Genomic DNA, 26,801 nt, shown 5'->3' on the forward strand with positions numbered 1-26,801 from the left:
GCCTTGCTAACGTTGCTTTCTCACGGAGCAACACTACTAACCTGATTCAGCACTTAAAAAAAACAACACAAAGCCATGTACGGTAGTTGCATGGCTAAAATGCCGAACACCAGTGTGTCAAATAAGCCAAATACCACCCGACAGGGATCACTGACCGAAATGTTTCAAAGCCTAACTCTATATTCACATACTTCAAAACGGCACATGGAAATTACTCAAGCAGTAACATAGCAGTAAGCAGCAGTTCATCGCGAAAGATATGATGCCCCTCAGTACGGTGACCAAGCCTGGGTTCACGACTTTGATAAATACACTGGATAAGTGGTACAGCATGCTCTCCCGCATATATTTTAGCCAGGTCGCCATACTGGAGCTACACAAAAAATGCAAACAGAGAGTTGCGGAGGAGCTGAAAACAAAGGAGTTTTTCGCTGCTACAAGTGACATGTGGTCAAGCCGTACAGCGGAGTCCTATCAGAGTCTTACGGTGCATTTTATTACTGAAGACTTCGACCTCAAAGCTCACTGCCTTCAAACTGCCTACTTCCCAGACGACCACACCGAGGAAAATATTGCAGCCGGCCTGAGAGAGGGGCTTGCCAGCTGGGATCTCCACAAAGAGAAACTTGTCTGCATTACGACGTATAACGCAGCAAATATGGTGAAGGCAGCACAGCTTAATGAATGGACCAGGCTCCAGTGTTTCGGGCACAGGTTACATCTTGCCATTGGTAAGTTTGTGTGTGTATGACTGTGTGTGTTAATAGTGATAGCCTTGTATCACACAACTCAAATTGTATTAATTACACAATTTTTATGTATTTATTTTTCCAGAAAATGCGATCAAAGATGACAGAGTGTCATCATCAGTGTCAAGAGCAATAGGGCTGTGCAAGAAGCTGGTGCAGCACTTCTCCCACAGTTTGAAGAAGAAGGCAGCAATAACTGAGGCACAGAGGGAGCTCAAACTTCCTGAGCACACCCTCATAACTGAGTGCCCAACAGGATGGGGAACCAAAGAAAAGATGATTGCCAGTGTACTGGAACAGGCCAAAGCTATATCCCATGTATTGTCAGGTGACCGATATGCACGCTCCCTCATCCCAACCTGGCAGGATATTGAAGTGTTGGAGTCTTGTCAGAAGGCACTGCATTCTCTCCTAGAATTTACAGATGCTCTTTCTGGAGAGGAGTATGTGAGCATCTCTTACCTCAAGCCAGTTGTCCACCTTCTGGCCACATCAGTCCTGGCTGAAGATGCTGAGGACACTGACCTGACTAGTTCGATTAAAACCAAGGTCCTGGCATATCTCAATGACAAATATAGTGGCCCCTACACCCAGGAGCTTTTGGATGCTGTGTCATTCATGGACCCTAGGTTCTTCAGCGCAGACAACATCCCTGCCATTAAGACCCGACTGAAGACGGAAATGCAAGAATCAGCAAGATGTACATATAACCAGGTTAATAATAATTATGTCCTTGAATGATACTTCCACAAACATACATATTTATATGTAATTCAACTGCACAACTAATGTGATTTTTTTTCCATCTGGCAGGAGAAGAGATCTCGTACTGAAACCATACAGAAGCCTCAAAGTGCACAGACCTCCGGGGAAAAGGCAAAGAAGTCTCTTGGCAGCCTTTTCAAAACCAGTGTGGCCTCTTCTGCGTTGCCTGTGCAACTTGAAGATGTTGTGGAAGCAGAGTTAAACAGTTACCTGTTGACCCCTGTCATTGATGGAGAGGACGATCCCTTGGCCTGGTGGAAGGTGCACAAGATCAACTTTCCAAAACTGTGCAAGATAGCCCGCAAGTATCTTTGTGTACCAGCCACAAGTTCCCCCTCAGAGCATCTGTTTAGCACCGGAGGGAATATAGTGACTTGCACTCGCTTGTCTTTAAAACCAGCAAAAGTCGATATGCTGGTTTTCCTCGCAAAAAACCTGTGAGCTACTGAGAACCATACAGTAGGATCACTATGGCTGGCAGTGCCATACTGTTTCTGATACTGACTGGATCAGATATGTTCAGACAGTGTTTCTTTTTCTTTTAAGATTTAATTAAAAAGTACAATGCACATGTTTATATTACATTTAACTTTGATTTACCAAAATACTTTCAAAGAGGTACAGGCAGATATTTGTTGTTTATTTTATTTTTTCCTTTTTTTATTTTTACAGTTATTTATTGCTCATCTTTGTTGAATAATACAGAAGATAAAGAGCTTAAAAAATAATTGCATATTAAAATCGCTAACGCAATATTGGTAAAAAAATCACAATTAGCTTATTTTCCAAAATCATTCAGCCCTAGTGTTTAGCATTACTTGTAAATGTCTGTGTGGAGTCTGCATGTTCTCCCTGTGTTTTCTCCTGTTCTTCCATTTTCCTCCCAAAGCCGCTATGGACAATGTAAATGGTGTGCAATACTAAATCAAATATAAACTAAATCAAACACAATATATGTATGTGTGTGTATCATGTAGTGTGTGTACATACACACACATCTATATCTGTAACTATTTATCGTTATAGTATTATGCATTGTCCTAGCAGGGATATTGTAACCCACTTTGTCCTGACAGGGATATTGTAACACACTTTGTCCTGACAGGGATACTGTTATACATTTGTGTTTCTGTAATGTTTATTTGGTCCAACTCTTAAAAAAATGCATTCTCCTTTAATTTATTTGACCCTCGTATCATTAAATTATTGGTGGACACCAATGAGCAAACAGTGGGTCCAATGGCCTCTTGTTTGTAAACGGTTTTATGTTTCTAATTTTAACTTTACTCTGACTTAGATGTCACATGGGTTTTTAAAATTAATTTTACATTCAGTATTAAAGCAGTAATATTCGATGTAGTTTAAGGAAGGATAATATACAAAGTGTATGTTGGTGTGTGTGTACTCATGCTAGTGATTTTAGCATGATTACAAATGTATATAATTAACTACTTTTGTCTAAAACGAAAGTTTATAATCTTCGTCTACCCACTTGCAGTCTAATGATGTAGCAGAATCCACCAAAAACATTTAAAACAGAAGGTGCAGCCAATAGCAGGGCGTGAATGAGAGCCAATGGTAATTCAGTTCCTCACGGCCAATCAGAATGAACTTATGTTTGAGTCCTGACAGGGACATTTCATGGTACCTTTCTCATGGGAGCTTCAGGCCTCATAGAAATTAATGAACAAGTGAACAGGAATTGATAATCTTGGGCTACATATAGGAAGTAATTTGCAGATCTCTAAATTACTTGCAGATCTATTTAAATGATTTAGAGATATCTTGAAATATTTGCACATATTTGTAAAGCATTTAAAGAGATCTTAAATATAAGAAGATATCTTTAAATGAATTAAATATCTCTCTAAATTAATTAAAGATATCTCTAAATGATAAGTCGGCTTGCCATACACAAACTATACTGAAAAACATAGTTGCACATACAGTCTCATCCCTAGGAATTGTTTTCTGTTTTTATTTTTTTTTAGCTTTTTCTTGTTGTGCATTCTACTTACTACCCAACTAGGGTAAGTACTGTATACAATGTATAAAAACAGTTTGTAAAGATGCAATAAGGACCATTCATTTGCAAGACACTTCACACTTTTATGCTGAGATACATTTGTCAGTGAGACACAGGTGCTGCCTTTATTTTCATCTCATTTGCCTTTGGGCAAACCAGTACCGATCCTGCTAAATAAAAATCTTTCACAGTCTGTCAGCTTGCATTATTCCATCCCTTCACTTAGTACCACTCAATGTTTTCAAAGTTTAACATTCCCATCTCTTTCAATGGCCATTACATTTTAATTATGATTATGGCTCCTATCACTGAGAGGCTATTTAGGTTGCTTCATAATATTTTATGTGGTTAAAGTGCTCCTGACTCTATAGAGATATGTATGAAGCAAGTAATTGGGATGGAGGTATCAGCTTGCTGATCTGCATTTTGTACTAGGGTAGTTTGGATTTGTGCAGTAGAAATATATATATAATTTGATCATCATTCCGAAATCCCTATAGGCATTCATCATCTACATTCAATAAAAGAGCAGGTTTCAAATTAAATATCTATAAAATATAAGGCTTTCAAAACAGTTATATTTATAGTAACAATACTGATCATATGAAGCTACAGTTCCCATGAACTGTGACATAGTCTAGTCCATATGTGTTGTACAGGGGACCCAGCAGGGGTTCTCTCCTCTTTGGCAAAAACAGAATCACAGTAGCTTTCATTATAAAGATTGTCTAACACCGTTTTTTTCACATTAGACTAGTGTCAAGAGTTGTTTGTCTTGTCAATTAAAATTAAGAACATTAATTTAAGAACATCACTTGTTCCAATGAAAAACTGTAAACTAGTAAGAATATTCCTTCTACAACCAAACTATTCATATAGTGAAGATATACAATAATATAGAGAATTTTGAGAGAGTTTGCCAATTATCAGTGGAATACAATACTATGATGTTTTGTCATAATGAGGTGGTGACAGTGGTGCCCTCTATTGACAGATATCAGAGGCAAACATTGTTTTTATTTTTATTTTATTTTTTTAAGAACAGATGGCTCTAATACATATGTTCTAAGAAAAACATTAACATTTAATTTTAGAATTATGTAATTCATCATGCAACTTAAGTGTTTCTATTTGTACTGGCTTGAATTTAGTAAACACTAAATCAGCCATTTCTGGTCTTAGTGGTTACAGCAGACCATATTTCACAACTTCAGTTTCCTTGTGTATCAATGTTATGCTTCGATTTTCCATTCAGAACACAGCACTCTAATGCCTCCATGTCATATTAAGCTAAGGTTTAATGCTTTGTGTCTGCTTTTTGGTCCATAAAATAGAATAATGAACATTTTTGATGCACAAAGGAACTCTGAATTTGAATGTTTTCACCTTGTAATAGCATGGTTCTCACACTATTGCATAAAAGTCATGATGTAAGTAATCCTGTAATGGGATTTTAAAACAGACCACTAGCCAAAGCATTTTTAAGCATTTAAATTAAGTATTTAGAAATTTTAGCTATTTGGATATTTCCAAAATAGATTTAGAAAAAACATGACATGAGATAAGTTACACTGATGAAGTGGCAGTATAAACTATGCACACAATAACTACACACATTACAAAACAGTTGTCAAAAGACCAAGCATGTTGCTCCAATGCATTCATTTAATGCACCTAATGTTCCTGGATGTCATTACAGAAAGTATGACTAGCATAAAGGATGCTTATTCCACCTTCATCGCATCCTGACAGAGGGTCCTACTGTCTTCTATGGACTGGCTCGCATCGAGGACGTATCACACGGACATCCCGCTGATCCTCATAAATGCCCTGTCAACATAACTAGACAGAATAAAAGCTACAGCTTTGAAACTGAAAACCACTCTCAGAGATTCAGCTGCAGTTTGACAGAATGACAAGATGCTGACAGCTATGACACTTATAAACTGTGTGCTGTATCCAGGATAGACAACCAAAATTTACTCATTGGCAGTGTATTAGCGATTATTTTTAATCCGTATGAAATAACGTGAAACATCCGTATTTCTGACTTGCCACTGCACACTTCGTATATTACACTTATTATTAGTATAAAGACAGAATTGATTTTCATTTTTTTTATGCTCCAACTGATACATTTCCATCTTAGGGAATATTTAATGTTTTTTTTTTTTTTTTTTTGCTTTCATGCTTCATTGAAGTAATTTCTGTAAAATATAATGTTCTTTCCTTGTAAAAGCATTATGCAATACAAATTATATTATATTTCATGTCTTCAATGCTTTCAGGATTGTGAATATAAAATCATTTTGGAGAAGGAAATATATATATATAATACATAATCATTTCAAGACCTAAAAGAAGTTATTATGCTTATAGTATCTGCCCATATCTAGCCTACATACTGGGAAACTTGCAAGGAGTGTGTAATATTGTTATACATCTCAGCATGTTTGGGGTGAAGTATGAACAGCACTGTCCACTTGGACATGTCACTTATTAGAGTCACACATTATAGTTATCAATTCTGGCTGTTAGTCAGTAACTGTGACCATTTTTACAATTTTTTTCTACAGAAAGTTCCTCTGAATGGTATAATGTAAATAAATTAATTTGAAAAAAGTTATACATTTAGATATCAAAACCACCTAGCAAAATTGAAATTAGTCATATTTTGAATAATTATTTAACTCTCTACATTCTGTTTAAAGCAGTAAAAAATAATATTAAAAAGGTAGAATATCCCAAAGGACAGTATTTGTTTCTGGTTGCACAACCTGTAAACAAGTGACATATTTTAAGTAACATTGTGTAAACCATTTTCTTCATCAGTACACTGTGCACAAGAGCCTGCAGCACACACAAAATACAAATAAAAATATATATTGGGCTCTCAATTGGCTCTACTGATAAAGCACAGGTTTAAACTGGTTCAAATATGGGCTTTGTCATGGCCAGCTGTAACCAGAATTGGTTGCTTGTCGCATATCGGTGACCCCTATAGCTTGCCAGAGCTGAATTAGAGTCCTACCGTTGTGGGGATGACTAATGTCCGCGCTTTGGACAAGCAGTGTGCAAAGAAGGTGCGGGCTGAAGTCACGAAAACAGTATACAGTTCAAAAACAACATAAGATTAAACACAAGCAGTTATGAATGCAGGACCATTACATCCCAATATGAAATATTGCTGGTTACAACAGTGAAATGCATTACATGACAATATATTTTTTTATGAAAGGCATAATACATAATACTGTTTACTTAGAAAAGTCTTCTGGCATTTTATAGACCAAAAAATGACATACAGCTTCCTTCTGAATGCATCTGCAAGATGATGTGGTCTTCTGCACAAATTATAATTGAGGACTGAGTCTTGGTGGGAGTCTTAGGATAGCTCTGCTTTACCATTCAATCTGCCCTTGAGAATCAATATTAAAGCTATTTTTCTTAGTCAAGATTAAACAAAAAGGCTGTACAATTATGATATCTTATAAATATCTCAAGTTTTCCAATGATTTTATTTTATATGTCTATTGAATCTCCAAAAGAAACCTATTACATTCAATCATCTTGTCAGGTACCTTCTTATTTTAGTGCTTTTAGCCTCATGGAAAAAGAATGACCTGACATTTTCAGTAAAAATGATTTAAAGACTTTTCCTTTTCTGCAATAACTGTTATTTCCTTATTCTCAATTGCACGTGTACATCCTTGGTCACAAACGTACAATGCTCACAAATACATTAGTGTTCAGAAAATTCAGTGAGACTCTACAGCTTCATTGGTTGAGTTTATATGCATTTGAAAAACACTTCAACAGCCTTGACTGAGATGCCAGCACACACCTTCAGACCTTTAGACAGTGCGTCTTCAAGTACAGGTTCAATCACTTTCTCATAAAGCTTTAAAATGGAATGGAAATGGAAGCATACTTGTATCGCACAAGACTTGAGCAGTCAAGATCCTGTTTTAACTCCAAGCCAAAATACCAGAGGTTGAAGTTACTTTTGTTACACCTGCATTACTTGAATGGCTGTTTATAAGCATAAACTGTTGTTATTTTTATTACAAATTGTAACTTATATTGTTATAATTTAAGATTTTCTAATCTGCATTGGTATTTAAGAAATTTACAATTTTAGATGTTATATATGAATGTATGTGCTGCACAATGTGACACATTTTTCACTGTACTAAGGCAGAGACCAAATCAAAACATTGACCTCCATATGAATTCTAACATACAAAATTGTACCTAATCATTTAAATTTGATCTCAGAAATCACTTTACACTGCTATTGAATAAAAATGTGAGGGGGTATTGTAATCTGATTCAGGGGTAGGTCAAATTATTGATTTGGTTCTGTATATCAATGCATTTCTTGAAAGATGCAGCCAAAGCACAGTGAGAAAATGATGAATACCACTATTGTGTAATTCCCTTTTTATTAAAAAGTAGGTGCAATTGATTGGCCCACGACAGGACTACTATGCAAATATATAATTTTAAAATGTAAATAAAAGAAAGCTATGCATCAAAATACAGATGATCTTGTATAATTTTCTATGACAGATATAAGCTACATGGATTTCAATAGCACAAGAGGATTTTTGTTTTTGTTTTTTCTTGATAGATTTAGATTAAACTGCCAAAACCATCTGAGATGGAGTATAGGGAATTAAGACGGATGTCCTTGCAGATATCATTTCTGATGTTGTTTATTTCTATACTACCTTTAGAAATCCTTTATTTCATAATAGCTTTACTTTTAGGAAAACGGCCCAATGATTTACATTGCTGTATCTTAGTTCAATACTCTTTTACTTTCCTTTATGTATTATGCCCTGTGCTTTTATTAAGGTCATTCATTCAGTTTGTCTAAAATATATTGAATCCAATAAGAAAATGCCATGGATTACCATTAACTTGTAAACCCATAAATATGTTACTTTTAGAGCAACCTGCTCCTAATGAAAATTCAAAATTCAGCTATGTCAGATAACAAAATAAGCATCTGATTGTCATATTAACCCTCATTACAGATTAATGCACAAACAGGGAAACATAGTACAAATTAAAAGGTTTTTATAACAAGCAATATCATTCCAATTTTCAATAGTAACAAATAGTCAAACTATTTAAATTATAAAGACAAACAACACTCCTTGAATTCAATGTACTGACATTCAGTCACCTTTTGTTAACCCAACTGATATAATATAAGAAAAGATGGAAGGAGAGGAGTTCAAGACTTTGAAAAAAGCATACATTTGTGGCACATTAGCAAAGTAGACCATGATATACTGTCTACCCTGTGTGACATATTGCCTATAATATGTGCTAAAATTGAAGCACATTTTGAGTAGAAGAAAATATATTATGTTTACATTTCTCCTGGGAAGCTTAATATACTTTCATATACATAATAGTTTATGCGAATTCTGTCCTTCACACATATATGATACATGGACAGTTTGACATGGACGAAATAAACAAAGGCCTCTACTTTAAAGTAAAAAAAAATCTATTAAAAAATAAAACCTAGTGCAGTTGCCCAATATGAAAATAACTTCCAAAGTATAAATATTGTCTGTAGCAATATTCAAATTCTGTTCTAGTACAACTATGACTGCTACTTCTATCAACTGCTGTCTTGGCGTGCACCACAATATTCTGTAGACATGGTATGACTTAAAAAATGCTTCAGAAAATAAAACACTTGAAAAATCCAAGTAGTAAATCACAATTGTAATAACTATTATATAGTTTTTCCATGCAGGTATAGCACAGACTTTTGTCAGGACTGAATGCCACAAAATGCAGTTCTGTTGTAAATAACAGGTTTACTTTATTCCATGAATTATATTTTGTTCTGCAAGGTTTCACACTAAATAAATAGAAGTGTGTACTATATACAGGATTACAGCCTATACTACATGAACAGATTCTACACTCATTCGATGGTGGCTTCCCAATGGGTAGATGTAAGAGGCCTCTGGCAAACAGAAAGCCACTATCAAGTGACATTTTTAGAATCCGCAATTAGTGGGGTGAGCAAAAAGTTGTGATTTATTCCAGGCCTATTTCAGACAATCTATTCAATTGAAAAAATATATATTGCTCCTATAACAGCATACAGTATGAGCAGGATCGAAACTAAATAAGCAATAAAACATGCCCAAGGGCACAGTAAAACACCATGCCTTACGGCTGAAGTGCAGTTATTCTAGCATGAAAATACAACCTGGACTATCATATTGTGTTTATTCCATTTGGATATAGATTGTCATATATTAAGATATACAGATGTTTCAAGATGTTATACACAAACATACATGTTCTCAGTGTATTCATACATTAAGAAAAATCAATATCAATATCAAAAAAATCTCACATAATTAAAAGTGCTGGAGAAGTCATGGTAACATGAACATGAAAGTTCATTGGACTCATTCTCTTCTAAATTAGTAGGTAGACATGGACATTTAAAAATACAGTTTCTGAAAATTACCACCTATTGAGTAGTTACTTAAGAGCAGTCAGTTTCACTTTCCAATTCAGAACTGCACAGCAAAATATTTACCTAAATGTACAGGCCAATACAAAAAATTGTCCTGATTTTTCTAGGCAGACGGCAACATTGAGCAAAACACAATCTTTCCTGATTCTTTGAAATATACTGTATGCATTGAGGCATTGTCATTAGGGGTGTGTGAAATCTATATTTTATTTAAAAAACTTAAAAGAAGCTAATTCAACAGAATTAAATAATCCTCAGTGGAAAAATAAAAACGCTTTCAACATTTGATATTTACATCAAAGCTTACTTTGTGTGCAATTTAATAATGGAAAACTACAAAAGCTTCCTAACTTACAATTAAAATACTGTTATGAGAATAAATACCCATTCAGTAATTTTTAATTATTTACTTAATAGAAAATTGTTTCAAAGAAAATGTTTCTATCACTGATAGATGGGAGTTTATTTACATACAATCTAAAGAACCTGTTCATTCTTTCTAATAATCTATATTTAATTACTCACAAAAAGGTTATACACATTAGATTTCAATAAAGATTGAGTTTAAATTACGAATAAGTAAATATATATCTCTATCTACAGTCTCTTGCGAAACCAGACTAACTGCAAAGCCACTGCTGTGACTTCACATGGGAGACTGCACAATTGGGGTAATTTGAGGGATTGCCACAAGTGAGTTGTCCCTATTTTAAGGTTTCTGGCCACATCTGGACACTCTGACTTCACACATACATAAAACATTAACATCTGCTGTAGATTCATAAAAAGTTCAAAATGTGGTAAATGTATTATTGTTTATTTTGTTGGACATGCACAAGAAAATCAAAACAGTAGGAAAGAGGATCATCAAAGGCTGATTCATTATAATATATATTTTATAATGAATTACTAAACACACACACACACACAAACGGAAGTATTCATCCTCCTTGAAATTTTTCACATTTTGTTGTGTCACAACCTAACCAAAGGGATTTGTTGTCCTTTGATTTATACAACCTACTCAACACTTTGAAGCGGTGAAAATAATTTTTATTCTGAAAGAACAGTTAATGAAAAATAAATGTCTTGGTTAGTGAAGTATTCAACCCCCCACCCCCCGCTGGGTCAATATTTCAATATATTTTGTAGAACCACCTTTGGCAGCAATTACAGCTGTGAGTCTCTTGGGGTAAGTCTCTACCAGGTGTGCAGTTTGTGCAATATTTGTCCATTCTTCTTAGCAAAAATTTTCAAGCTCTGTCAAGTTAAATGGGGATCATTGCTTGACAGCAATCTTCAAGTCTTGCCACAGATTCTTAATCAGATTAGAGTTTGGACTGGGCCACTGTAGGACATTCACTTTCTTGTTTTTAAGCCATTGTCCTGCTGAAAGGTAAATGTCCGTCCCAGTCTTAGATCTTTTACAGTCTGAAGCAGGTTTTCCTCAAGGATTTGCCTATATTTAGATCCATCCATTTTGCCCTCTACACTGACAAGCTTCCCAGTGTCTGCTGATGCAAAGCACCCCCATAACACGATTCTGCCACCAACATGCTTCACAGTAGGAATGGTGTTATCTGGGTGATGTACTGTGTTCAGTTAATGCCAGACATAAAGCTTTGCTTTTAGATAAAATAGTTCCATTTTTTGTTTAATCAGACCACCAAATCCATTACCACATCTTTCTGTAAATTCCAAGCAGGATTTTACATGAGCTTTTTTAAGAAATAGCTTCCTTCTTGCCACACTTCCATACAGGCCAGATTTAGGGATTACCTGAGCTATTGTGGAGACATGGACAGTTTTTTCCAATCTCATCCATGGAATGCAGATGTTGTCATTGGCCTCTTGGTGGCTTCTCTGACCAATGCCCTTCTTACATGGATGCTCAGTTGGGGCGGGTGGCCTGCTCTAAGCAGATTCTAGGTGGTGCTGTATACCTTCCACTTCTTAATGGTCAAATTGACTGTGCTTTAAGGGATATTCAGTGCCTCTGAATTCTTTCTATACCCTTCACCTGATATGTGCCTTTCCACAGCTTTATCCCGGAGTTCTTCTGAAAGTCTTCATGGTAGTATCTTTGTTTTGAATGCACTACCCACCTGTGGAACCTTACAGAGACAGGTGTATTTAATCTGAAATCATGTGCAGCATTTTTATTGCACATAGATGGGCTCCATTCAACTTATTGTGTGAATTTTGGCAATTGAAGGCAATTGTACCTGAACTTATTGAAGGTTAAACATAAAAAATGTGGAGTAGGTTGGGTAAATCAATGGGGGAACAAAATCATATTTAAATGCATCAGCATTTCAGGTTGTAACACAACAAAATCCATGAATGTGGAACACACTCACACCAGTAAGAATGACAATGAATGTTTCACTCACTGCATTCTTATTACCATTTTACATTCAGAAGCCAAACCTTTGATGTTTGTCTGAAGTATCCTTATGAATTAGTGCTTAATGTTTAATTTTATTACAAATATATAACTATGTATTTTATGATGAATATATGTTGCATTTTGTAAGATTAACTAGTAATTTCAAAACAGAAGTGAAAAAGTAAATTATATAAAAATTCCAGACCATTTAAAATACAGTATACACTCTTACTTACATTTGGTTGATTGTGACTATAAAATAATTGTTTCCATATTTTTTTACACCTATCGTTTGTGAACTATACTACATTATGAAAATGTGCCTTAGTGTATGGATCAATTCCATTTCAACCTTACAATTGCTTGACCTACACTGGAGAGATGTCTTGTGTGCGTTCTAATTCAGTGTTCCTGCTAAAATTAATATTGAACACAATAGCTTCAGTCCTGTTTAAACATGTTAATTTTTCAATAACAATGACATGCTATTATGTGTCTTGAATTATATATATTTATATATATATATACACATACACACACGGGTAATCCTACTATATGTCATTTCTTTGGATGCAACATTTCAGACAGAAAAATACTTTCTCGTGCACTTTGTCATTGAAAAATAAGCATTAACACACAACATATAATAAGGTATAGCTAAATATTATCCTACCTTTATGAGTCTCTTGAATTTTGGCTTGCAGATACATGAAACAGAGAAGGCCAAAAACTCCCAGTATCAGTATGGAAAGAAACACTGACTTTGGATTCATGACACCGAGATGGTAATTGGATTTAGAAACTGTGTCATGAAATCAGTAGACATTTCTTCACATGCAGGTAGCTGAAAGTAAAATATGGATGGTAGGATTTAATCATAGTCCATAATGCTTTAATATATATATATATATATATATATATGATTGTTTAAAAAATGTTTTAAGAAATTATATATATATATATATTTCTTAAAACATTTTTTAAACAATCTACCATTGCTAAAACTAAACGTTTTTTAATAACTGAATTAACAGGAGAGCTTCCTAAAATGACATTTTATCTACCTGTAATTCAAAACTACTTTGACAGCTTTTGAACAAAAACTTTCAAGATGCAATATGTATTTACTACAATGTTTCTGCACATGCAACCCACTTTGTCACTACATTTTCTTTTTGTAAAATTAGAAATAATGTCATTCAGAATGCATCCAGTTCTCCTTATTATAATATTAAATCATTAAAAAATGATGTAATCAAATATATATATATATATATTTTATTGCTTACATTGATGTACAAAGATGCATATGACAGGGGTAGTAGGTCAAAACACGGATTCCAAGAATGTAATGATAATTCCAGTACATTTCAAACTGTTTTGTGTAGGATGAGTTTAAAAAATGTAAAAACTATGTGTCGCTATGATAGAGTTTTGCAATTTATTTAAGTGTTGTTCATGTAAATTCAGCTTAAATGTCCATTCAAAATGATGACTGAAGAAAATACTGAAAGCAACTTATTTAAAATTATAGAAAAACAGGATATGGAGAAAAAGCTATTCATATATGCTGTACCCTCAAAAAAAGAGGGATCTTCAAAGTGACCAAAGACATTTTTGTGACAAACTTTAAAGTTAAAAAGGACCCATAAAACTTGCAACCGACTTGATAAAAGGGAGACTAACAGGCATTAGCAGCTTAGAGAATACACTTTAACTTCCTGCCAGAAACCTTTTGGAAAGACCTGACAGCACTTAGTATTGCCCCGATTCATCCAAGATTATACTCACAATCTCACTTGCATTAAGCTCTCTTATCTCTGGGATTTATTGTACCATGATAATCCCTACTGTGCTTTAAGAATCCAAAATGCTAACATGCTGGCAGTTCACATAAAACTGTGACAAACATACTGATTGCTATCTGGAACGGTGTTATTGGCAGCATTGAAATTCAAATGCAGGTATGCTTACTGCAATAAACATTACACTATTGAAATGGATTTTAACGGCATAACAGGCTTCATGCTGAGTATTTGAGCAAAAAGACTTAATAAAAGCCATTCGTATTTAGCATTTCTTGCATGATCTTTTTGAAAACAAGCAAAACATAATTGTATTTTTCTGTGATCAACCTGACCTGCAAATTATGATCAAACATACTGTTTATGTATATATATTTATATATTTTATTCTCATCAAAAATGCAACTGATTGAAAGGGGGAAAATCTTAGTAAGCCACTTAAGACTGCACATTTTTTACTCGTCTCTAAATAAAATTGAAGCTCAAAATTCTTAGGTTTAAAGATTTCAAGAGGGTGCAATTGGGAATTACATGCCATAGATTAATCAAATAACTGTTTTTCCGCAGAATATCTGCTAGAAAAAAACATGCATTATTTAAATTGTGATTTATTTTAAAATATTTTTTTTAGTAGTAGTATTGTTGGTCCACCTTAAAATGCATCTATAATTATTACACTTTTAAATCTCTCAATCTCCCATATTCATACATTTTCTCCATGTTAATGTTAGACTCCTTTTTACAGTAATGTGGTTACCCAATTAATATTTTATAAATGTAGAACAATGCATGTTAATCATTGCTAAAAACAAGTCACCTTGGATAATAATTGCATCTCCTAAGTAATAATAATAATGATGGTAGTGATGATTATTATTAATCATAATACAAAATAGCGTTTGTTCTTGTTGTGCATTTCCATACACATCAAATGATTAAAAGCATAGTGTCTAATATTTCCAGATTTGAATAACTAAACAGTAGATTCAGAACAAGTGTTCAGAATAACATAGCTAATAGGCTACCCACAACAGTGGATTACTGGTGAATTATTAGGCCATGGAAATACCTTTTTTTCAAATAGTTTCAATTTTTGTTCCTGGGTAGTAAGTGTTATTTCCTAATTGCTTATGCCTCAAAAGTATAAAAAATGGCTATTATTCCCCACAAACTTTGCTTTTGTGACCAGCCCAGTGATATTTTGAAATGTACCTATTTCCAATGTGAAAACGGGCGAATTTGTCTCTTTTCGTTCATTTACAGTGAAAAACTACTCACTTCTAAATCTTTTGTAGTCATTTTTGTATTACTTTAGTATAAATACATGTTAATTTGGATTCATATGTTGTTTTTTTCTGACTTTATGTGAACGAAAAGACACAAATTCGCCCGGTTTCTCATTGGATATAGGTACATTTCAAAATATCACTATCCTGGTCACAAAGCAAAGTTTGTGGGGAATAATAGCCCCTGTTACACAGTGTTATCAATGGCAACAATCCTAATGTTCCCATCTGAGTGTAAACCCTATTATATTACATTTGTATGGAGACACATATATTCAGAAGAATTGCCCACAATACTAATATTAGGAATACTAAAGGATGTAGAATATAGCACACATGTAAATTAAGTCACTGAATGGTTTAAACTTGCTCAACATTATGTTTTGTTTTGTTAAATTGGTTGAGATGCCATCAATTCACCCCCTGTGCAGATAAGAGCATTGAAACATTCTGGTTCTGGTCAGGACCAGTACTCAGAGAGGTGCACTTGTGACCAGTCCCAGACCTCTGAGACTTTCACTTCCCATCAGTGAACTGAGTTGCCAAGGACAACTGAGGTCATCTAAAACCTGATGCATATTTTCATGTGCTACTTTTTAATGAGAAAAAAAATCTGTATCTTAATGAGAAAAGAGAGAGGGGAAATAAAACAGTGCTAAAACCCTTATGCTTCCTGTTACTAATGGGCTCATTATCTGAATCTTTAATATCTCTGAGCCTGTTACTATGGTATACAAATACTGTATTTATACACTTTTTTTGTGAAAGATGAGGGGTTTATTGTGCTAATCTTCAATAAGGGAGCAAATCCCTGTCTACAAATGTCACATGGTATTTGCTCACACTTATTTAATTAAAGTAATAATTCGATTCGCTGGACGGATATCATGTTTTTCTAGGCCTTATGCAGGTGACTATGTATAAAACACATTAGATTCAAGCTAACTTACACTTCTTAATATACCTATTAAGTAATTGAGAGCTAAGGTGTAAGCCCTTGATGCGAGTTTAACCCCCTGGTCTATTCTCGAGAGACCCCTGCATCTCCTGGTATTCATTCCAACCAAACTCCTAATTGCTATGAATTACTTAGCCCTTTATTTAATCATTTTCTTAATTAGTTTTTTGTTAGCCTTTGTTCTGCTCCCAGTCCTTGGATTCAGGAACACTCTGCTCTAGGCATGTTGTTGTCAAGACCCTAAGCAAACAGAATAATGTGTAGTTAGTCCTCAACTTTTAATAAACTTCCGTTCTCTTAAACATGTCTGAACAACTCTTAACCAAGGTTACCAATTAATGAACAGACACAGGTGTTAATTATATTGTAGAAAACACTCCCTTAATATGACTTGTAAATTATTAATGGCTCAGCTGGTTCAGTTCCAGACACCTGATCCATGAAACAGCTCACCTCAATTATATATTGTAATATACCAAGCCAATTAAAGAATCTGTGATTAGTGATCAAGAGTGGTCTACTGAATGATAAGTGATCTACTAGGACCAGGATTTGGGAAACACTGACCTAAGGATTCCAATGAGCTATGTGCAAAATTAGATATTTCAGCAATTTATAATACTGTTTATTGTTTTTGTTTCTTTAAAGCAAATGGTCAAAGTACTATGGAATGTATTTAGTTCTTTAACTTTTCATTTGTTTGAATGAACTGGTATGGGAAAACAAAAAATATAAAATCTCTCTCAACTTAGAGCCATGTAGGAGGAATTCTAAACAATCTAGGCGAAACTGAAAGATGCTTACCCCAACCAATCATAGGCTTAAATGGAAGAGTCAATATCCCCTATATATCTTGCCTATAGATTTAAACAACAAAATACTCAAGTAGGATTCCTATAAAAATGAGTCAAATGGAAATTGTTGAAATAAAAATAATAATAATAAAAAATTCCTTCCTGAAACTTGCAGCCTGCTTTAGATTTAGTTTTTTTTCAACTGTAAACTAAGGTCAGAAAGGTTGAAGGAGGAGAAAAAAATCCACAGACGATATCCACTAAGATTCCTAACTATGGAGCATAATGTATGTAACTATGGAGTAATGTACCTATTAGCTGACTGAAGGAATATGAAAGCCTCTATTCACTGACTAGGGAAAACGCTTTGATTCCACTGAAATAAAAGTAATACAGTTAATATAAATTCCGGAGTAAACAATATGAAGTAAATTCACAGCCTTTGAGATTCTCACCGACACACTGAAAGTATTAAAAGAGGAAAGTCAGACAAAAAGATGTAATCTTGACTAAGCTGTTCACATTGGTCTTTGAAAATTCAGTTGTGGAAAGTGGATTGAAAGGTGTGAGGATTAGAGATCAATAAAGGGAAATGTAATCAGTTGCCTTTAGCTACTTTCATTTGTATTTACCATTTAAAATTCACTACTTTATCTTAACCCATTATGCCTAGGTGACAGAGCGAACCTGTGAATCTCCCCAGTTCTGAGAACATTCTCTATGAAATCGCAGTGACTATCCCTTTAGAGCAGTTTGTCCTCCTTTTAATTTAGCAATCGGTTTATGTCTTCACCTCTGGAGCAAATGCAATTTTCCAAGTTTGCTGTAACATCAAAGGAGACTAACGGTTATTCATAATAATGTTAGTTAATTACTTCCCCACAAGTATATAGTTGTTTATTATACCCTGGTAAAACATAACCATTTCATGATAACCACATTCATATTTTCAAAATGAAAAATATATTTGTCTTTCCTATATATAGCCTTAACTAAGGTTAATTTGAAAAGCAAGCTTGAGGTGTTTATAAGTCACATCAGCAAACAAGTACACCAGGGAACACAAGAATATAATAAATGGCAATACTTGCTTGTTGATTGTTATACGGGAAACACATTCATGGAATTTAAGACATGAAAGGTCTGGTTTTATGAGGAAATGGTAAATACTAGATTGTATAATAAAGGTTGATTTTCCCCTTAATCTATTATACAGTGTTTAAGTTCCATTATGATTCATCTGCATAAAAAGACATCCAAAAAAAGTGTAGAGATTTTACTTACTACAAGAAATTCAAGAATGTATATTTTATTAATAAGATTGCCTATATTAAATTATGCATTATATTTGGGCTAATATTGCACTCTGTTGTCATTCTACGTGTTGCTTGTGTTGAGTTCACAAAACCCACCTCAGCAAGAAGAAATCTGTAGTAACTTGAGCTTGTTTGTTATGATTTATTGACAGCTGAAGATCAATAAAAGAACAAGCAGTGTTTCTAGGGGAAGACTATATATCACTGATTCTGAGTAAAACCCATATTTCTACACAACTGACCTTGACACTAGATTTATTTTAGGTTTCACGTAAAGTTCAAATGTAAAATTCTGGGCAGGGAATCATTCAGGAAGAGAATTAATTGACCATAATCTTGACAACTGACAATGAATCTGTGCAAAAGTGCATGGGGAATCTTTATATGTACTAAAGTAGTGACATTGTTATTTGCTTATTTACTTTAAATAGTGAGGGAAAAAAGTATTTGATCCCCTGCTGATTTTGTACGTTTGCCCACTGACAAAGAAATGATCAGTCTATAATTTTAATGGTAGGTGTATTTTAACAGTGAGAGACAGAATAACAACAAAAAAATCCAGAAAAATGCATTTCAAAAAAGTTATAAATTGATTTGCATGTTAATGAGGGAAATAAGTATTTGACCCCTTCGACTTAGTACTTGGTGGCAAAACCTTTGTTGGCAATCACAGAGGTCAGACGTTTCTTGTAGTTGGCCACCAGGTTTGCACACATCTCAGGAGGGATTTTGTCCCACTCCTCTTTGCAGATCCTCTCCAAGTGATTAAGGTTTCGAGGCTGACGTTTGGCAACTCGAACCTTCAGCTCCCTCCACAGATTTTCTATGGGATTAAGGTCTGGAGACTGGCTAGGCCACTCCAGGACCTTAATGTGCTTCTTCTTGAGCCACTCCTTTGTTGCCTTGGCTGTGTGTTTTGGGTTATTGTCATGCTGGAATATCCATCCATGACCCATTTTCAATGCCCTGGCTGAGGGAAGGAGGTTCTCACCCAAGATTTGATGGTACATGGCCCCATCCATCGTCCCTTTGATGCGGTGCAGTTGTCCTGTCCCCTTAGCAGAAAAACACCCCCAAAGCATAATGTTTCCACCTCCATGTTTGACGGTGGGGATGGTGTTCTTGGGGTCATTCCTCCTCCTCCAAACACGGCGAGTTGAGTTGATGCCAAAGAGCTCGATTTTAGTCTCATCTGACCACAACACTTTCACCCAGTTCTCCTCTGAATCATTCAGATGTTCATTGGCAAACTTCAGACGGGCCTGTACATGTGCTTTCTTGAGCAGGGGGACCTTGCGGGCACTGCAGGATTTCAGTCCTTCACGGCGTAGTGTGTTACCAATTGTTTTCTTGGTGACTATGGTCCCAGCTTCCTTGAGATCATTAACAAGATCCTCCCGTGTAGTTCTGGGCTGATTCCTCACCGTTCTCATGATCATTGAAACTCCACAAGGTGAGATCTTGCATGGAGCCCCAGACCGAGGGAGACTGACAGATATTTTGTGTTTCTTCCATTTGCGAATAATCACACCAACTGTTGTCACCTTCTCACCAAGCTGCTTGGCGATGGTCTTGTAGCCCATTCCAGCCTTGTGTAGGTCTACAATCTTGTCCCTGACATCCTTGGACAGCTCTTTGGTCTTGGCCATGGTGGAGAGTTTGGAATCTGATTGATTGATTGCTTCTGTGGACAGGTGTCTTTTATACAGGTAACGAGCAGAGGTTAGGAGCACTCCCTTTAAGAGAGTGCTCCTAATCTCAGCTCGTTACCTGTATAAAAGACACCTGGGAGCCAGAAATCTTGCTGATTGATAGGGGATCAAATACTTATTTACCTCATCAACATGCCAATCAATTTATAACTTTTTTGAAATGTGTTTTTATGGATTTTTTTGTTGTTATTCTGTCTCTCACTGTTAAAATACACCTACCATTAAAATTATAGACTGATCATTTCTTTATCAGTGGGCAAACGTACAAAATCAGCAGGGGATCAAATACTTTTTTCCCTCACTGTATTTACCATGACAGCCTGCATGTGGTATTTGTTAGTTTTGCATATTTAATGATTAACGAAATACTTGTAGTTTGAATGTCTTTGGGTCTTATTTTGTAGCTTGATTGGATAAGAACAAGAAATATCAAGATATATACTGCCCAGCGATGTGGTTGAAGCTGAAAATTTGGGATCATTTAAAAACAGACTGGATAGGATCCTTAGATCACTTACTTATTAATGGACACCAAACGAGCACGATGGGTCGAATGGCCTCCTCTCGTTTGTAAACTTTCTTATGTTCTTATGTTTTCTTATGTTCTTAAAATATAAATAAATTGAACAATGAAGCTTTTGAATAATTTGGTTTAAAATGCTGCGTACAAATATTTCTAAATATTGTTTTAAACATAACATGAAATAATAATAAAAACAAAAATCCTGCAACCTAATATAGTTATACAAGGTAGAATTATACAGGCCTAACATTACCATAATCATAATTCAGTTTTCATACAAACTGAATACTGGGGTTAAAATTTTGAATTTAAGAGTACTTTAAGAGGTTAAATAAGGTCCAAATAATGGTCTGCTTAATGTAACTGACCCCCTTGTGCTTTAACTGTATAGAAAATTAATGGTGTTTGTCCAATATTAAGAATAACTATTACTATAAATCCAAAAACACAAAACTTGAAATCACAATGTGCATTTTGCATAGGCTATGTTATCTTGTTGGCCATTATAATATTTTTGTGCCTATGTTTGTATTGTACCTTACCTTGCAAAACATAAATGAATCCATAGAAACTACCAACAACTTTGGAAATGTTTAGAAAACTAGCTGGCAACTGTTTGATATGAGAACATTTATTTAATATAATCCTGTAAAAATATTTAAAATGGTTACATACATTACCCAAAACAGAAATAGGAACCAGATTTACAAAAAAAAAAATGCAATCTGCAAAATGACTCCTGCTTACTATTATTTATTTACTACTTGTTTTCGATTTAAATGTACAACAAAGTACCTTTGAAAATCTGAAATATAGAACAGCTCTGTGCATTTTAAGTATGCAAACTACTGATCAGGGCTCAAGAGATCAGGATATGTGGTCATAATAAAGAAAATTAAAATCCTCTTCATTGTTTGATCATAAAACTGCTGTCACTTGTTTACTTAAACTTGATTGGTAAGTGCACATCCATTTTTTTAATAGTTGCTTTGATGTAGGTTATATAAAAGGTAAAGAATTGAAACAAACTTAAACACCAGAAACATAAATTATTCTTGAATTGACTAGTAGGCTAGGCTAGGCATTCTGAAATTCCAAACAATAGCTGTATTCCCTGTCAAAGTAGTTCTTTATCAAACATTTGTTATGATGATGAAAAAAAAAATGTTGAAGTATGTATTATAGTACAGTATTAGTAGAATTATATTATATTATATATATATATATATATATATATATATATATATATATATACAGCGGCTTTCAAAAGTATTCACCCCCTTGGACTTTTCCATATTTCATTGTGTTACAACATGAAATCAGGAATGTAATCAGGAGTTCTTGCCACTGATCAACACAGAAAATGTCCATAATGTCAAAGTGAAAAATAGAATCTGCAAATTGTTTTAAATTAATTAAAAATAGAAAATAGAAAATAACAGAATGCATAAGTACCCCCTTCGGTCAATTTTTGGTAGAGGCATCTTTGGCAGCAAATACAGCGATGTGTCTATGTGGATAAGTCTCTACCAGCTTTGCACATCTGGACACAGCAATGTTTGCCCAGTCTTCTTTGCAAAATAGCTCAAGCTCCATCAAGTTGGATGGGGACCTTTGGTGAACAGCAATTTTCAACTCTTTTTACATATTCTATATTCCACTACTTCACCTTCTCCTCCCTCTTCTCCCCTCTCCTACTTCCTCTCTCTGCTGATGATTTTGCCTCCTTCTTCTCCTCCAAGATCACAGACATCCGCAAGCTTTTCAACAGTCCCTCCTCCTCTCCCATCGTGCCCAAGTCGCACACCGATCAAGCTTCCTTTTCTTCATTCTCACCTCTTTCAGACTCTCCAAATCGGATCCCCTGTTTTTCCCCCACTCTTCCTCATCTTCTGCTGACCTCCCCATCTCGACCCCCTTGGAATCCACCACACTCTCTCCTTCTACTTCCGCAAAAAATCTAGGAGTCACCCTCGATCCTGCGCTCTCCTACACCCAGCACATCACCACAGTGACACGCACCTGTAGATTCTTCCTGAGCAACATATGCCAGATCCGTCCCTTCCTCACTGACTACTCGACTCGTCCAGTCACTGGTCCTCTCCTGCCTGGACTACTACAACTCCCTCCTGGCCGGCCTGCCTGCATCTACTACCCGCCGCTACAGCTCATCCAGAACTCTGAGGCTCGTCTGATATTCTCTCTGCCCCAATTCGCACACGCTACTCCACTGCTCTGCTCCCTCCACTGGCTTCCGATACCGGCACGCATTCAGTTCAAGACATTGACCCTCACCTACCACTGTCTCAACCATAGTGCACCAAGTGACCTTCAGACACTCATCTCTCCATACATCCCCTCCAGACCATTGCGGTCTTCTGGGGCCAGAAGAGTAACTCTCCACTCCCCTTGCTCCAGAGCCGCTCCTTCTCATCCCTGGCCCTTAAGTGGTGGAACGACCTTCCCACTGAAGTCAAAACAGCAGAGTTTCTGACCTCCTTCCGGCAATTATTCAAGATACATCTTTTCAGACTGTACTTGTAATTTTGTCATTCATTCTCCTGTAAGATTGCTCTTGTACAACGTTTTGTCATATTCTTGCCTTTGCATTACTAGCAATTGTATTGTTTATTTTGATTTCCCCTCTGCTCCCTCTCCCTTAGTTCTTAACTTTGACTTAACATCTTGTCTGCACTTATCAGCTTCTACAATCTAGGATGTAAGACCTTATATATTGTTACTGTATCTTGTATACACTTGTGTAAATTCTAAATTTGTAAAATGTATTATGCCTGAACTGCACTTTATTATTGTATTATACTGTATTACACTGTATTAATGCACTTTGTATTGCTCTGATATTTTGTAATAAATAATATTCTCAATGGGATTGAGGTCTGGGCTTTAACTGGGCCACTCCAGGACATTGACCTTTTTGTTTTTAAACCACTCCAATATGGCTTTGGCAGTATGTTTGGGGTCATTGTCCTCCTGGAAGATTAATCTTCTCCCAAATCCCAGGTCTCTTGCAGACTTAAGCATGTCTTCTTCCAGGATTTTTCACTTTGACATTATGGACATTTTCTGTTATTTTCTTATCCAAAAACTCCTGATTAAATCTATTCTGATTTCATGTTGTAACACAATAAAACGTCCAAGGGGGGTGAATACTTTTGAGAGCCACTGTATATATGGTGACACCATGTGGGTTTGGACATAGTATCTTGTAAGGCATGGTTCAAAGAGGCATGGATGTAGGGGAAAACATATTTATTATACAATGTGCTGGTGCTCTTAAACCAACTCTTTTTCAAGTCCAACACGTACACAGGTCCTACATATACAACTAAGAATAAACACAAATATGACAAAACACTGTCAATCAATAAAGTCCATATTCCAAAACCAAAGTCCGTTATCCACAAATGGAGTCCATTACCATGATCCAAATGCTTTTCTCTCTTGGTCACAGGCTCTGCTCAATAGGAAGCCTTTTGCTTCCTGTTTTATCAAGGAGGGGAGACATTCACAGAGGGAATATTCAATCAGGTGTTCCCTCGGTAATTCACCTCCCCCAGGGTCTCAAGAAGTGCATGGCAGTTCTTACCATGCGGCCTGGCACAGCATCACAACACATTATATATTAAACACAAATTAGATTTAAAAATCTTGGTCAAGCTCAAAATAAAAATGTAAATCCTCTATGTACAAAACTGACCATAAGGATACAGAATGGAAATAACTTCTCATTGTCAAAGACTGCCTTACCATTATACATCCTCAATCATTATTTTGTCTTTTAGCTATAGATCTAACAACAGTATAGCCAGGAACTGAGAAACTTCAAATTAATTTCCTGGTTTAAAATAAAAATCCCCTGCATCCCTCTGGATTTATTTACAGTATATTAACGTAGGAGCTGCTCCAAAAAACTGAAACATGTTAAAAAGGCATGTGTTGCCAAGGGCAACTTGGGTAACAGTTATTCTGTATAGATTTTGTCTTTGAGATTTTATAGATCTTTTTTTATGGTTGCTATGAGCTTAAATTGATTCATTTATCCCAGATCACTTTAAAAACAGATGCTTGCATTTCAAGATGACATTTAATGTATTGCCTTATAACTTTTTTGTGGCATAATACATGGATAATATTGTACAAAGACTCTCCGACATTCCTCCAGAGCATTATGTTGCTCTAATGTACAGAGCAGCAGGTTCATTATCTTGCTGGAACATTGCTCCACCACCAATTATTCTGCAAGCCTAGAAGGAATTAATGAAACTGCAGTTGGGAACCACAGCATGATAGCCAGAGTACTTTCATTTTATTGGACCAATACAACAAGCTGAAATTAACCATCACCATGAGGGACTCCTCAACATACTTATACTTTTGGCTGCAGGCAGTGATGGTTGCTGTGTTCTTACTTTCTTAACAAATGCAATAATAACTCTGTACTTCTCAGTACCTTCCAATGTTTCTGATTCAATTTTCCCATGTATATTTTTCAATGACTTAAATCGTCTTTCCATTTGTATAAATTCTACAAAAATGCGCCATGATTTCACTCCTATTGCTTCTCATTATGAAGCATTACATTACATAACTTGAATTTAAAAAAAAAATACAAATCCTCCCTACAGAAACAACAGGAACACTACGCAATCACTCAATAACACACCAATACATGTATAAGGGTTGTTTTAAAGTTCATTCAAGAAAATATAGGACTCCTAATTTATAGTCAGTAAATAAATAAATGGGGCACATGAAGTTAAAGAAATCATGTTGTAATTGATGGAAACAAACTCTGAATAAAGAGTAGACCTATTTTTGCAGTTGCAATGCGTATTATTACAAGTTTGTCGAAATATCTACAACGTGAACCATGATGCAGAGGAATACACTACAGTTTAAACAAAAAAATCGGATGATTTGAAAATATTCGCTTCGCATATGGAAACTTTCATTGTATTTACTTCAGCCTACTGAGATTCAAACGCGTTTTTATCAATACAAAGTAAAAATACTGAGGACGGACACTTACAGGTACAGCTTCCTGTTCAATTAACGACACAGGCACTTTGAAAGTTTTGCCTCTGACGTTTCACAGGAGCCGCTCGACATCCCTCCTGGCACTGCAATGCCGCAAAAAGTGACGGTCAGGTTTCATCAAGTGACTGTCAGCTGCCCTTTTGTGTGCGTTAGAGGTTTCCTTTTCTTTATATGCGGTGCGCCCTTGCCTCTTGAGGATAAGGAAAGAGTAGAGGTCCCTTTGTTTTGAACCCTCCCACACATACCAAATAGCAAAGTAAAGGAGGAGTTTCCCACTTTTCATAACTTCAGTTATGTTTGTATTATAAATGGCAAGCCTACATATCAGATAACTAAATGCATTTAAGAACATCCTAACATATATCATATACCTACAAGATTTTCAGACACCTTAAAAATATTTTTAGATGTTAGACTAAAATAAACTGGATGGGATTACTTATTTTTTAAATGTCTCCTTTTAATTTACATTATGCTGACCACACAAGCCAATAAACTGCAAAAGCACAGACATATGTAAACCCAATTAATATGGTGACTTTCAATGATTCATTTAAAGATAGCTCAAATCACTAAAATGGAGTGGGATTCACACATCTTGGGAAACAGAAGCTATAGCCCTGCCTATATTTCAATTAAATCAATAGTTGGTTCAATTAAGTAATTAGGAGGAACAGGTGGAATTAAAACCTGAAGCCATGTTGCCCTCCAAAACCACAGCTTGGATTGTATCTAGTTTTTTTAACCAGTTCCCAATCGTAATGTTGTGCCAATATGCTTTTCTTGATGGCACATTTCCATTAGGCGAGACACAAGAAATTTGTGGCCAACAAAAAGCTGCCATAATGTAACACATTGGGGATATGCTATTGGCAGGTCTGTTGAAGTGTTGATTTAACC

At 35.4% G+C, this 26,801-nt stretch overlaps 2 protein-coding genes across 2 annotated transcripts in view; one reads left to right on the plus strand and one right to left on the minus strand.

Annotated features, from left to right (window-relative positions):
* Nucleotides 1–26,077, minus strand: part of LOC136765490 (carbohydrate sulfotransferase 9-like) — a 98,954-nt gene extending 72,877 nt beyond the window's left edge. The window contains exon 1 of the mRNA XM_066719591.1: nucleotides 25,894–26,077. The gene's annotated coding sequence lies outside the window, so the exon portion shown is untranslated. The remainder of the gene's footprint in view (nucleotides 1–25,893) is intronic.
* On the plus strand, nucleotides 263–1,955 carry LOC136712349 (E3 SUMO-protein ligase ZBED1). Its single transcript, XM_066688883.1, has 3 exons — nucleotides 263–731; nucleotides 835–1,463; nucleotides 1,563–1,955. Exons 1-3 carry the CDS (start codon nucleotides 263–265, stop codon nucleotides 1,953–1,955), a joined length of 1,491 nt encoding a protein of 496 aa, XP_066544980.1.
* Nucleotides 26,078–26,801: the final 724 nt, after the last annotated feature.

Source organism: Amia ocellicauda, chromosome 2, assembly GCF_036373705.1.
Source record: "Amia ocellicauda isolate fAmiCal2 chromosome 2, fAmiCal2.hap1, whole genome shotgun sequence".
NCBI classification, from domain to species: domain Eukaryota; kingdom Metazoa; phylum Chordata; class Actinopteri; order Amiiformes; family Amiidae; genus Amia; species Amia ocellicauda.